The sequence below is a fragment of the Cervus canadensis genome, chromosome 12, assembly GCF_019320065.1.
Source record: "Cervus canadensis isolate Bull #8, Minnesota chromosome 12, ASM1932006v1, whole genome shotgun sequence".
NCBI classification, from domain to species: domain Eukaryota; kingdom Metazoa; phylum Chordata; class Mammalia; order Artiodactyla; family Cervidae; genus Cervus; species Cervus canadensis.
Window position 1 is genome coordinate 61,030,526 of NC_057397.1, and position 14,840 is coordinate 61,045,365.

At 40.2% G+C, this 14,840-nt stretch overlaps 2 protein-coding genes across 10 annotated transcripts in view; one reads left to right on the top strand and one right to left on the bottom strand.

The window, feature by feature from the left end:
• Positions 1 to 305: 305 nt before the first annotated feature.
• On the top strand, positions 306 to 10,184 carry LOC122451325 (cytochrome c oxidase subunit 6C). Its single transcript, XM_043484091.1, has 4 exons — positions 306 to 456; positions 1,405 to 1,536; positions 2,490 to 2,617; positions 10,065 to 10,184. Exons 1-3 carry the CDS (start codon positions 391 to 393, stop codon positions 2,601 to 2,603), a joined length of 312 nt encoding a protein of 103 aa, XP_043340026.1. The 5' UTR covers positions 306 to 390; the 3' UTR covers positions 2,604 to 2,617; positions 10,065 to 10,184.
• A 708-nt stretch (positions 10,185 to 10,892) lies between these two features.
• The window catches only part of VPS13B (vacuolar protein sorting 13 homolog B), a 774,030-nt gene continuing 770,082 nt past the window's right edge, over positions 10,893 to 14,840 (bottom strand). For all 9 annotated transcript variants that reach the window (XM_043484079.1, XM_043484085.1, XM_043484083.1 and 6 more), the window contains one exon: positions 10,893 to 12,418. In XM_043484079.1, the coding sequence (XP_043340014.1) occupies positions 12,170 to 12,418 (249 nt within the window). In that variant the 3' untranslated portion in view covers positions 10,893 to 12,169. The remainder of the gene's footprint in view (positions 12,419 to 14,840) is intronic.

A 14,840-nucleotide genomic window follows, 5' to 3' on the forward strand; every position in this document is an offset into this window, starting at 1 on the left:
GCTGTCTGGTTCACTCTTTACCCAAACAAGTGGCTATATGCATAAGGATAGTCATAATGAAAATGCTGGTTTGTGCACATAGTCGGAGCAATCCATGTCCAGGAAGATTTGTGCTCTATTTGTAGGGTATATATTTATTTAAATTCACACATTTTAAATCTTTGAATTCCCTAATCAGTTCATATCAACTCTGTGTATGAGTAAGATGAGTAGCTCCAATTTACTAAGGAAACTGACGCAGAAGGTCAAAGCCTAAATAAATCCAAGGTTACCCAGGGAAGAGACTGAACACCCTGGTTAATATCAGCTGTGACCGGCGGGAGGCGCGCCGGAGGCCTTTTGGACTCTTTCGGCCACCGTAACCGGGTCTTCTCTCCGCTACCTTTATTTATGCGCCTGCGCGCTGCGGGAGCGCCGTCCATTTCTCCATCAGCCTGGAAGGACGTTGCGGTTGAGGTGAGTCGTGTGCCTACTGCCTCCCTTGTTTGGATGCCTCGCCTGCCGCCTCCCGCTGCCGGTCTGCCTCTCTAGCCGTTACTCTGCATCTCTAGGGTCGGGAAACCTCGGAACTCTGGCCTGTGTCGACCCCAGCTTCCCGGCGTTGCGGCCTCTTCGGGGAGGGTCTCTCGGGGACCCCGGCTGTGCTGAGGGGCGTGAGAGGGGACTTGAGGAGCCGCCAGGCTTCTGAGGCAGCCGGCCCGGCCCCGGGGACCGCTGCGTATCTTACCGCGGCAAGCGTGACCTTGGCGGCGTCCTTTGACCTGTCCGATCCCGGTGTTTTCACCTGCAGGAAGGGAGTGGTTTCCTCCTCATCCGGGCCCCAGGAGTCTCTGTCGGCTTTGTGATCACGTTTGTGGTTGGGGTTGGGAAGCTGGAGGGGGGGCCCGTGGCTCGAGGGCGGGGTCGGGCCTCCCGCAGCCCCTTCGCGCGCGCACGGCCTTCCCACCCCGCGCGGGCAGCGCTTGCCGAGGGCCCGGAGGACCTGCTGGGGTCCCGCCCGGGTGTTAGTCCTGACTGCGTGACTTTAAAATGGTTCCTTAACCTTCGTGCGTCCGGGTTTTCTCAGTAAAACGGGAAAACACTTGTCTCACGGGATTAAATGAGTTGGTGGTAGGGTGGTTTGCACTTGTGCTATCAGTCTAGAGCCAGTGCTGATTTTTCCTGTAATTCGGAGAGGTCTGTGTCGTTCTTGTTCTCCGGTTACTGTTGGGCCGCAGTCGGCTTGCTTGTTTGGGGGTGGGGGGGTGGTCGTTCAGTGTGTGAAAGGGAAAAAGATGAAGTCACTAAACCCGTAAAGATCTTAGCTTTGGGTAGAGGAGTTGGTCCAGTATTCTGCTTGTGTCCCTCTAGGTACTAAAATGTATTATGCAGAAGAGTTCTAAGAGCTGTTTCTTATAATTCTAGCCGCCGAGAAGGAGAACTACCATGTCCACTGCTTTGGCAAAACCTCAGATGCGTGGCCTCTTGGCCAAACGTCTGCGATTTCATATTGTTGGAGCATTCATGGTCTCTCTGGGGTTTGCAACTTTCTATAAGGTATGTATGTTTTATTTTTACTTTGTGCTCACGGTCCAGAAATGTTTTAAATTTGAAAATGTATTTTATTTTCATAGATAGTTCATTGAATCTTTTAAAGAAATTCCCTCTTTAGGGTGCTCCCTTCTTTTTACCTTTCTCCACCCACCTCAGTGTGATGGGGACAGTATCTCTTATTCCCCAGATAGCTTGTCTTTCATCTTTAAATGAGCTTAATTTGGTAGGACTGCCATAACAAAATACCACAAAGTGGGTGGCTTCTACAATAGAAAAAATGTTTTGAGGCTAAAAATCCAAGATCAAGATGGCTGTGGGGGACTTACTTCCCTGACCATCCAGTGTTTAAGACTTCCAGTCTTAAACAGCCCCCAAGCTTCCAGTGCAGGGGGCATGGGTTCTATTCCTGGTTGGGGAACTAAGATCCCACCTGCCACAAGTGTGGCCAAAAAAAAGAAAAAAAAACTGTGTGGTTGATTTCTTCTGCTGCCCTTCTGCTTGTCTTTGTAGATGACTGTCTTCTCCCTCATCACATAGTCCTGTATGTGATAATATGTTTCTGTCTGAATTTTCTCCTCCTATAAGGATGCTCGTCATATTAGATTAGGATCCATCCTAAAAAGTTCATTTTAACTTAGTTACTTCTTTGTTGTTTAGTTGCTATGTCACATGCAACTCATGTGACCCTGCCAGGCTCCTCTGTCCGTGGGATTTCCCAGGCAGGAATACTGGAATGCATTGCTCTTTCCTTCTCCAGGGGATCTTCCGGGCTCAGGGATTGAACCCTGGTGAATTCTTTACCACGGAGCCACTAGGAAAGCCCTAATTACTTCTTTAAGGGCCTTAATAAAATAATAGGATTCAAGGTGAATGCAGACTTGGTGATTTATGTTGTCTTTAGATATTGTTTCTCATAATCTAAAAATTAAACCCTGAATGTGATTGTTACCTTTTAGTTTGCTGTGGCTGAACGAAGAAAGAAGGCATATGCAGATTTCTACAGAAATTATGATTCCATGAAAGATTTTGAGGAGATGAGGAAGGCTGGTATTTTTCAGAGTGCAAAGTGATTTGGAATATAAAGGTAATATGGTTATTTGAAGTTACTGTTTAAAAATTTTCAGTTGTGGCAATATACATAAAATATACAGTCTTAATTATGTACAGTTCCGTATTGTCAAGTACCTTTACACTGTTGCACAGCTAGTCTTAAGAACTCTTCATCTTGCAAATGGGTATCCATTCTGTACCCATTGAGTATTTCCCCCTTCCCCTGGCAGTCACCACTCTTCTTTCTGTCTAGGTACCTCATGTGAAATGGAATAATGGCTTATTTCATTTAATGTAATGTCCTCAAGGTTTATTCATTACAGCTGTGTGAGAATTTTCTTCCTTGTTAAGGCTGAGTAGTCCATATCTGTGTACCACATTTGTTTAATCACTCATCTGTTAATGAGCTTGGATTCCTTACATGCCTTTTGGCTCTCCTGAGTAATGCTGCTGCTGTGTGTGCATCTCTCTCTGATACCCTGCTTTTAATACTATTTTGAGTGTATACTCAGAAGTGGAGTTGCTAAATGTTCTGGTTTAAAATTTTTAAGGAACCACCATACTCTTAAATAGCGGCTGCACTATTTTACACGTCACCAGCTTTTTGTGTGCAAGGGTCGCAGTTACTCCACGTCCTTGCCAACACTTATTTTCTGGATTTTTGATAGTAGCCATCCTGATAAGTGTTAGGTACTGTTTTCTTTTGGTCTTCATTTGTATTTCCCTAATGGTTAATGATGTTGAGCATCTTTTCCCATGCTTGTTAGCTGTTTGTGTATCTTTGGAGAAATGTCTACGCACGTCTTTTGCCCATTTTTAATCGGATAGTTTTTTGTTGAGTTGTAGGAGTTACTTAAAAGCCCCTATCTGATATGATTTAAATATTTTCTCCCATTCTGTAATTGCCTTCTCAGTCTGTTAATTATGTCTTTTGATGCACAGACATTTGAAATTCTGAGTCTGATTTATATAATTTTTCTTTTGTTGTCTGTACTTTTGCTGTCATATTTAAGAAATCATTGACAAATTCGCTGTCATAAAGCATTATTTTTTATCTAAAGTTTTATAGTTTTATTAGCTCTTACCTTTAGGTCTTTGATGTATTTTGAGTTAATTTTTGGATATGATGTTAAGGAAATGGTTTGCTTCATTCTTTTGCATGTGAATATCCAGTTTTCCGAACACCATCTGTTGAGAAAACTTTTCTTTTCCCATTAATTTTAGTACCTTTGGTGTTTTTCTCTATATGCGAGGGTTTATTTTGGTGCCGTATGCAATTGCATTAGTTTATATTTCCATCTTTATGCCGATACTACACTCATGATTACAATACCTTATTATAGTAGGTTTTGAAATCAGGAAGTGTTAGTCCTCCAGTGTTGCTGTCCTTTTCAAGATTGTTTTGGCTGTTCATGGTCTCATTGATAATTCACATGAATTTTAGGATGGATTTTCCTATTTCTCAGTGCTGTTGGGATTTTGATAGGAATTACATTATATTTATAGACCACTTTGGGTAGTGTGAACATCTTGATAGTTACAAGTATTCTAGGTCATGAACACAAGATGTGTTTCCATTTATTTGTGTCTTTAATTTCAGCAATGTTATATATTTTTCAGTATATAAGTCTTTTGCCTCCTTGTTGAAGTTTATTCCTAAGAATTGTAGTTTAATGCTAATATAATTAAGGTTGTTTTATTAATTTGTTTTTCTGATTATTCATTGTTAGTGAATAGAAGAAACACAACTGATTTTGTGTGATTACATATCCTGCAGCTTTGCTTAGTTTATTCTAACAGTTTTGTTTCTGTGTGTGTGGGAGGGGGGGGATGAGAGATCCATGGATCAATCTTTGAGGGTTTTCTGCATATAAGATTAGATAATCTGCAGATAGCTTTACTTCTCCCTTTCCAATTTGGATGTCATTTCTTTTCTTCCCTAATTTCCCTGGCTAGGATTTCCAGTACTGTGTTGAAGAGAAGTGGCAAAAATGCACATCCTTGTTTTTTTTTGCCCTGACCTTAGAGGAGAAACTTTTAAGTCTTTTACCATTGAGTATATTAGCTGTGGGTTTCTCATATATCACCTTTATTCTGCTGAGGTAGTTTTTCTTCCTATTCTTTGAATTTTTTTTTTAAATCATGGAAAGCTATTACATTTTTTAAATGCTTTCTTGAATCAGTTGAGATGATTATGTGACTTTTTTGTCCTGCGGTGTGTTATATTTTTCATATGTTGAATCATCCTTGGTCATGGTGTGTAATCCTTTTAATGAACTGCTGAATTGTTGGCTAGTATTTTATGAGGGATTTTTACATCTATATTTGGGATATTGCTCTGTAGCTTTCTAGTATTTGTCTGTTTTTAATATATTTGATGGTCTCACAGAATGTGTTTTTTTAAATTATTTTATTTTTGGCTGTGCTAGGTCTTTGTTGCTAAGTGGGCTTCTCTCTTGCTGCTCTGAGCGGGGGCTTCTCTTGGCAGGGGCGCCTCTTGCTGGCAGCGCACAGGCCTCAGTAGTTGTGGCCGTGGACTCAGTCCTCGCGGCTCCCAGGCTCCAGAGCACAGGCCCAGTGGCTGCAGTGCGCGGGCGTAGTTGCTTTGCAGCATGTGGGATCCTCCCGGATTAGGGGTTAGACCTGTGTCTCTTCACTGGCAGGTGGATTCTTTGCCACTGAGCCACCAGGGAAGCCCCAAATGTTTTGTATTTTTAAATAAGATGGTAAGTCAGATGTGGCCATGAATATGAGAGACACAGGAAAACATGAAGGGCAGTCTCTCCCCCATACACATGTTTAAGATGTCTTTAATATATAGAAAGTTAAAAAATACATAGAGTGAATTTGAAAGTGTTCCCCTCTCCAGTTTTGTGGAAGAGCTTGAGGAGGATTGGGGTTAACTGTTTTTTAAATGTTTGGTAGAATTTACCTGTGAAGCCATCTTATCCCAGCCTTTTCTTTGTTGAGTGGTTTTTGATTGTGGATTTAATCTTACTTAAAGTCTGTTAAAATTATCTATTTATTTCTTGGTGTGTTTATAGTAATCTATTTCCTATGGGCTTTGGTTTAGCTTGCTTTCCTTTTCAACCTTTTAAGGTGTAAACTTAGGTTGTTATTTGATCTTTTAAACTTCTCTTCTTAAACCTACTTTGACTCATTGGTGGTTGGAGAGTATGTTGTTTAATCTCAACTTATTTGTGAATTTTCTGTTTTCCTGCAGTTCAGTTCAGTCGCTCAGTTGTGTCCGACTGTGACCCCATGGACTGCAGCATGCCAGGCCTCCCTGTCCATCACCAGCTCCTGGAGTTTACTCAAACTCATGTCCATCGAGTCGGTGATGCCATCCAGCCATCTCATCCTCTGTCGCCCCCTTTTCCTGCCTTCAATCTTTTCCAGCATCAGGGTCTTTTCCAGTGAGTCAGTTCTTCGCATCAGGTGGCCAAAGTATTGGACTTTCAGCTTCAGCATCAGTCCGTCCAATGAATATTCAGGACTGATTTCCTTTAGGATGGACTGGTTGGACCTCCTTGCAGTCCAAGGGACTCTCAAAGACTTCTTCAACACCACAGTTCAAAAGCATCAATTCTTCAGTGCTCAGCTTTCTTTAATAGTCCAACTCTCATCCATACATGACTACTGGAAAAACCATAGCGTTGACTAGATGGACCTTTGTTGGTAAAGTCAAGTCTCTGCTTTTTAATATGCTGTCTAGGTTGGTCATAACTTTCCTTCCAAGGAGTAACCATCTTTTAATTTCATGGCTGCAGTCACCATCTGCAGTGATTTTTGGAGCCCCCAAAAATAAAGTCTTGTCACTGTTTCCCCATCTATTTCCCATGAAGTGATGGGACCAGATGCTATGATCTTAGTTTTCTGCATGTTGAGCTTTAAGCCAACTTTTTCACTCCTCTTTCACTTTCATCAACAGGCTCTTTAGTAGTTCTTCGCTTTCTGCCATAAGGGTGGTATCATCTGCATATGTGAGGTTATTGATGCTTCTCTTGGCGATCTTTGATTCCAGCTTGGGCTTCATTCAGCCCAGTATTTCTCATGATGTACTCTGCATATAAGTTAAATAAGGGTGATAGTATAAAGCCTTGACGTACTCCTTTTCCTATTTGGAACCAGTTTGCTGTTGCATGTCCAGTTGTAACTGTATGCTTCCTGACCTGCATACAGATTTCTCAACAGGCAGGTCAGGTGGTCTGGTATTCCCATCTCTTTCAGAATTTTCCACAGTTTGTTGTGATCCACGCAGTCAAAGGCATTGGCATAGTCAGTAAAACAGAAATAGATGTTTTTCTGGAACTCTCTTGCTTTTTCGATGATCCGACGGATGTTGGCAATTTGATCTCTGATTCCTCTGCCTTTTCTAAATCCAGCTTGAACATATGGAAGTTCACGGTTCATGTATTTTTGAAGCCTGGCTTGGAGAATTTTGAGCATTACTTTACTAGCATGTGAGATGAGTGCAATTGTGTGGTAGTTTGAGCATTCTTTGGCATTGCCTTTCTTTGGGATTCGAATGAAAACTGACCTTTTCCAGTCCTCTGGCCACAGCTGAGGTTTCCAGATTTGCTGGCATATTGAGTACAGCACTTCACAGAATCATCATTTAGGATTTGAAAGAGCTCAACTGGAATTCCATCACCTCCACTAGCTTTGTTTGTAGTAATGCTTCCTAAGGCCCACTTGACTTCACATTCCAGGATGTCTGGCTCTAGGTGACTGATCACACCATTTTGATTATCTGAGTTGTTAAGATCTTTTTTGTATAGTTCTTCTGTGTATTCTTGCCATCTCAATATCTTCTGCTTCTGTTAGCTCCATACCATTTCTTTCCTTTATTGACCCCATCTTTGCATGAAATGTTCCCTTGGTATCTCTGTTCCTTCTGTTAGGATTTCTAGTTTCATCCATTGTGACCAGCAAAGATACTTCATGTGATTTTAGTCTTAAAAATCTGTTGTTCTGTGCCCTAATATGGAAATTAATCCAGTTATGCTTAAGAAAAAGTATATGTATTCTGATGTTGGGTAGAATGATCTGTATCTGTCTCTTAGATCTGATTGGCCTGTAGTGTTCAAGTCCTCTTATTTTCTTAATGATCTTCTGTCTGGTCATTTCAGTTACAGCCATTATTGAAAGTATTGGGTTTGCCAAAGAGTTTGTTTAGGTTTTCTGTAAGATTTTACAAAGAAACCTGAACGAACGTTTTGGCCAGTTTAATATTCTAAGTTGCCTACTATTACGTAGAGCTGTCTATTTCTCCCTTCAATTCTGTTAGTGTTTGCTTCATATATTTCCAGGCTCTTATGTTTGTGTATATATAATCTGCCTTCTTGGTGAACTGACCCTGCCATTTTAAAATGTCCTTTGTGTTTATAGCATTTTTTGCCTTAGTCTATTTTGTCTGCTAACAGTATAGCCACTCTTGCTCTTTAGATTGCTGTCTGTATGGAATCTCTTTTCATCCTTAATTTCACAACTGTGTGTATCTTTGGATCTAAAGTGAATCTTTCGTAGATATCTCATAGTTGGACCTCCATCTATGACTTTTGATGGGGACGTTTAAACCAACCTGTTGTTATAATCTGTTTTGAATTGCTGATAACACACATACAAAAATGTAATCACATAAAATATTTCTTTTACAACCCTGCACCCCTACTTTGTTACAATTGTCACAGATGGCATTTTTAGATACTGTGTATTTTTGGATATTGTGCCCATTAACACAGATGTCTTTTTTTTTTTTTTTAGTGCTTTTGTCTTTTAAATACTACAAAGTTAAAAGTGGGGATACGAAACATGATTAACACTGGCTTTTATATTTATTCAACTATTTACCTTTGCCAGGGAACTTTATATTTCAGTATGGCTTTGAGTTACTATTGTAATTTTCAAATTGAACAATTCTCCTTGCAAATCTAGTAGTAATGAACTCCTTATCCTTTAGCTTTTGTTTATCTGGGAGTGTCTTAATTTCTTCCTGATTTTCGAAGGACATTTTCCTGGTTTTTCCTGAGAAGTCCATTGATAACCTTACAGAAGCTTCATTACAGACAGTGAATCAATTTTTTCTTATTGCTTTCAGGATTCATTGTCTTTGGTTTTTGCCAGTTGGATTATATAATGTGTCTTGATGTTGGGAGACTTTGGGTTCATCTTACTTCCAAGTAATATATTTGTATATACATTTCTTTCCTCAGATTTGTAAAGTTTTTGGCCATTCTTTCTTCACATAAATTCTCTGTCCCTTCATGCACTTCCATAATACCAATGTTGGTCTTTTTGATGGTGTCTCATAAGTCCCTTAAATGCAGTCATCGTTGTCATCAGTATTCTGAGATAAAGATAGAAATAGTCCCTTGGGAAGCCCTCAAACAACCCAGAACATTGTGTGCAAGGTCTGTTCTTTTCCTTCTCCCCTGAAGTGTTTGAAACCTTTTATGGTTTGTTATTTGGATGTCCATAGGTGACTTAGTGGCTTTCCAGAGATTCTGGTTTGGGTGGTCAAGGTCCACTGCCTCATGGACAGTATGAGTTAAGATTCTGTGTCTAAAATTCAAGGATAATTTTGAATATAAATAACTTTTGCCTAGTGTTAGATTCAATTCTGTTACATTCCATTTCTGTAGTTGCTTATATTAAGGAAGTATCTGAATCACAGATAGATACATGTATTAAAGTAGCCACAATTTAATATATGTAATACATAATAGTAGAAAAACAAGTTTATTCCCAGTGGTTGGAAAACTGATGGGAATTGTAACTTCCATCATGGACTGTTATGTCCACTAGAATTGATAATTACAAACTAACAGGAATTACTAAAATAGAAAACCAGGAATGTTTTATGGAAAGGGTGATCTGTGTTAAAAGTGCATAAGAAAAAAGGCTGAAGGTAAAAAGATGAAGAAAATACTAGTTTTTTTGTGTGTGGAATCTTAACACTGCTGTTTTCTTGTACCTTTGAAATTTTCAAAACTTTCACAGTGTGTATGCTTTTCATAATCAGATGTTAACAGGCTGATTTTTTAAATACATGTTTTTTTACCTTTTACTTATAAGAAGTTGATTGCTTAAGAAACAATAAAAAGAGGAACAGATTTGGAGACAAGAATAGAAATGTTTAGAACAGATGGGCTGCTGCTTTTTAAAAACAGTATGGCTATGAGAAGGGAACGGACAGGGTGGGCTTGAAGAAAAAAAGGTAGAACTTGGTAAAGGAAAGCCAGAAACCCCATAAAAAGATGCGAATGCCCCAAATGGAAAAGAGGTTGGACAGGAAGGTTAGGGAACATGGGGGAGAATGGACCTGGAGCCCAGGCAGCCTGAGTGGGGCTGCTCCTGGACTAAGGGTGAATGAGCAAAACGTGGCCCGCATTGGTGGCAGTAGCGCTCAGGGGATCCAGGGTGGCGAGGTATTAAGAGAGTGATTGTCATTAACTTGGTCACTCTGTTTTTCTCTACAGAATTTCTTGGATTGAGTTCCATGGAAGTTTGTCACTTTCCTGTGTTCCTGAACTATGAAACTATGACTATCTGGGGTGAGAAATAGTCTCTCAATAAATAAACAATTAACAAATACTGTGGACACTGTCTTTGTTCAGTTATTCTTACCGACGTGTAGAGTTTGGGGTACTTGGATTAGAATTGGTCAGGGATTTTTAACTTTATGAATCTTATGAAGGTAACTTTAAATACTGATTAAAATTTTTACTGTTTTAGGACATTTTTGACTCTTCTCACATTTTGTCCATTTCACTGAGATACTCCCTGGGCCATGGGTTTAAAGGGTCTGCATGAACCTACATGACTACTATACTGTGGGTTCTTAAAAGGAACAGAGGCTGTCTTTCCAATAAAATGTGTTTGGACTTCATTGTTATCGGATTACCCTACTGGATCCAGCCATTGGACAGATGTAATAGGTAAATTTAAGGTTCTTTATTCAGTATCACTTTATTGAATGCCTATATGTATGTACAATATGGGATACACAGAAAAAGTTATTTAATTGGAACTGAGGTTGAGTAATGTCTACTAATTTGGAGTGTGGTAACATTTTTCAGAGGAGGACTTAGGACCTTTCTCTCCTTTAGTAATTGTTTTTGTTGTGATCAAAAGAGCTTTAAGAATTAAGTGTTACTTTAGCGAAAACTAACTAACTGAATCCCCAGTTCTTTTATTAGGTTAACAAATTTTCTTAACTTGTGCAGAGTTCTTGAGTTCCAATAATGTAAGCTGTAATGAACCCAGGTTATCAGTGAAAACCTGCATTTTAAGAACCCACGTTTATGTATGATCAGTAATTCAAGAGTTTGTTTTATTTTAAACAATTTCATATAACAATTAGAAGTAGTATGCAAAATTATCATAAAAGATACAAGACTTAATACATATTTACAAGCTTAAAAATAGTTACTCTTGTTGACAAAACTGTCACTTTCCTAAATGAGTATGATACAGCAAAGTAATGGGGGAGCCATTTTTTTCACATTCAGCCGAAATTGTCCATTAACAGTAAACAACTATGCAGTGATCTCTTATGCCCAATAATATGTGAGGCTTAAGTTAAAGTGGACATTTGAAATTGAAATTCCTTAGCATCTCATAATTGTAGGTATCAGGTTGTAGGTCCAAGTTTGGATGTAATGAGTAAAAATGTGTTTTAGTTGGAGTATCAAATTCTTACTGAGTGCTAAGGGTATATATGTGGTGACCCAGGATCTTGAGCCAAATCCATCTTTTAAAGACAAAAGAAAATCACGGGAATATCTTTATGCTGGATCAAGCTAAGTCATCAAAATGGACTATTGTTAAGGTTAATGTTGGGGTCCTTGACTTGGCTAAGGCGTTAGGGTGAGTCCTTCCATAAAAGCACCCAGTAGTGGGAGTTCCCCAGTAGTGTTTTGCTTATGGAACTAAAGAAACTCACCTGAGCTCCTGGGCCTGTTTTTAGCAGTAGACAAGAAAGATTTCCTTGCCTTACAAAACAAATTAGACATTTTTCCAAAATGTAGCTGCAGAAGTCATCAGTAAAATTTCAGTAAAAGTTTACAGTAGGAATGTACATGGCAGCTTTCACTTAAAATAGCATGATGTTTAAATAACAGATTTAACAAGTTAAACAGTAAGATCCTAAGCATTGAATTTCATTTAATGCTAAACTTCTGCAGACGAGGGTGTTAGGCAAAGATGGTGTCTCATTCTAAAAAGAGATGCAACAGGGGATGAAGTTTACATCTGTTTCCAACGCCTGACTACAGAGTTGATGATCTTAATTAAAGTCAAAATTTTAGCAAAAAGAGCAAAAAGGAATGTATTTTCAATACATGATAAGATTAAAAATAGGATTCTCTGTACTGTCCCCCAACAGGAAAGGACTAAGTTTTTTAATCACTCAATTTTGAAGTATCTTAGTTGTAGGAAAAAGGAAGAATTTGAATTAGTTTTAGAAGAAAGTTACTGTAACTATAGAACAGTGGTTTTGTTTCCACAATAGATGTTAAAAGCTCCTTAGGTTTCTTTTTCAAAAATAAATTGCACAAGCAGCAGGCAACACCGTGGAGGGGACTCAAGGGAACCCTTTCCTCAGGGCTTTATTTTTCACCATGGTAAATTTACTAATGAAAACTTGGGCAAAATGTGGATCAACCATATAATGGTACGTTTTCACAGTGGAGGGGAGCGGTTCCACGGCCACGGCAGGCCATGGTGTGGGCACGGAGGAGCAGCTGGGGGCCAGGTGGCGAGAGGTCTTCGTGATGTAGTCCACGAGTCTGTTGTACTGCTGCTCTGACAGTCTCTCTCGAGCTCCATCCACCTGCGACCCAAAAAAGTTTTCAGTTGCCAACCCTCTTAAGGACACTTCCATAACAAGATTATTCCTTCTCTCGCCTTGATACACTGGATGTTGTGCCTTTTAGGTTATCTAATAAAGCCACTGAATAAGCGTTTGCTGTTGTGTAAAAGTCCCATGTTTGAAGACGATTTGGGATTATTTAACTCTCACTCTTAAAAACATCTGTCACTGCTCTCTGCTAGCCTAGTCCAGGAACAAAGAAGAAAAGTACCTTTCCTCTGCTTCAATCTAATCAACATTAAATCCTGAGATAAAAGCTCTGCTTGTCTCTGGAAACCTCTCCAGACAGTACCTCTTTCAAACCAGTGGCTTTGGACAGAGCATTAAAAAAAGAAATACCTTTTGAACTGTAACATTTTTTACTTTTATAAATATGAGGATTTAAAGCCAGAGAAAATTAAAAAAAAAAAAAAATGGGCAGAGGAAGGGGAAATTTTTATGGAAAAGAGGGAGGATGCAAAGTACATTTATGGTTCATAAAAGTCTGGCTCATCTTCAGTGGAACTCAAATAGAAGAACTGGTATACTACCTAAATTCTTAAGAGAGATTTTCTCAGAAAGCACCCATCAAAGGCAAGTGGAGCTATAAATTCCCCCCATCCTGAAATTCTGTAGCTGTTTACTGTGTAAATCAAGTGGAGTGGGACCTTTTCAGTGTAAGCCACTGGTCTCTGGGAATCAGGTAGCCACTGACCTCTCCATGGTCTTTACCTACCAAATGTTGGCAAGACTACTCTGGAAGACTTATAAACATTTTAATGAGGACATTTTAGTTCTTGAAATAGTAGTAAAGAATTTATATATTTCTGTGTAGGGCACAGAGACAGTGCAGCCAAGGATGTCTTAAAAGCAGCAGAAAGCCAGTGGGATGGTAAAGAGAGGTCTGCCTGCCAGAAAAATAAGTAGGGCATCCATTAGAGTTCAGTCTCATATTTTTAAATTTGGGAAAGAAAATAAAGGCCCCCAAAGATTCACTGACAGATGAAAGCTGTGCACCACCAGGCAAAAGCCAGCACTCTGATGATATCACTTGATGGGTCAGGATTCAGCTGGGAAGCTTCGCACACACAAGAGTCGTAATTGCTCCTCCTGAGCAGCAGCACAGGAAAACCCATGTTGTGAAAGGAACACGGCCAAGGAATAAACTGACCTTCTGACTCATTTTGAGCCTCTCATAAGGGATTTCAATAACGTGCCAGGCATATTAAGCAATTATTACCCTAAAAATGGCTGCATTTAACTAAGAAAAGCAAATGCTGCTTTAAAAAAAAAAAATCCTGCTGTTATTTGAATATACTGAATGATGTCATCTACAAATTAATTCCTTCCAAAATTCAAAGGAGCTATGTTTCCTAGCATCTGGAGCAAAATCCCAGAAAAGCCATTTCATGTAAAGGTTTTAAGACACTCTCTAGTTTTCACTGGAAGACAGTGGGTAGGCTTCCCAGCCCAGCTTTAGGCCCGGGGCTTAGGTTGGGCGTGGCCACTGAGGGAAAGGCACGCCAGCACTGCTGAGTGACCCCCACTCCCATTTTGAAAAGACTGGATTAGAGCACTATTAAGGAAGCGTCTACGGTCTCGAAAAAAATTTTTTTTTTGCTTTTTTGTTTTGCAGCCTGGGTCTCCACTGGAGTGAGTGGGGGAGGGGAGGGTTTGGACACAGGATTAACGGGGAAGTTACTTTTTGGTTTGTTAATGAGGAGTTGGGGATAGAGGTGAAGGGTGAGAGCATGGAATTTAGAAGCTGAAGGGCTGCACGTCTACTGGGCTGCCCAGTGCCTCATGCTGTGTGAGCTGCCCGCAGTGTTCTGCTCCCAGCCATCCCTTCCTGCCTCTGTTGCAGCCACCCCTTCACCCTGACCCCTTCATCCTGAGCACCCTGGGAAACGAGTGGTGAGCATGCTGTCCAAAATGTCAGTGATCCCATGGTCTCAGGCTGGGCAACTTCTCGGGTGGTGACTCCACCCACCACCTCAGTAACCCCCGGGGAAGCTGAGGTGTGTTCCCCTCCAGCTACAATTCCCCACAGTACCCTCCTCAAGCAGAAAAGCCAAAGAAGGATCACAGTTGAAGACAGTTTAACAGCAGCTGCTGATTCTCTAGTCTCAATAGTTTAAGATCTGAAATATTTCCCAAGCAACTGAGGAATAACGATGGTCACAGATACTCCTCAGGGCTTTGGAAGCTTCTCGTTAAGGACCAGGGACTTGAAGATAATGATACTATCCCCTGCCAAGGCCTGTAGCCAGATCATTGCTGCTTTATTGTCAACTGGATCAGAAGATTCTGGCAGAGCTAATAAAGTCAGGCTGGACATCTGACCTCTGTTTATTCCCAGAAAGTCATCAACTCGAACCAGCAGTGTAGTCGTAGTGCCAAGCCC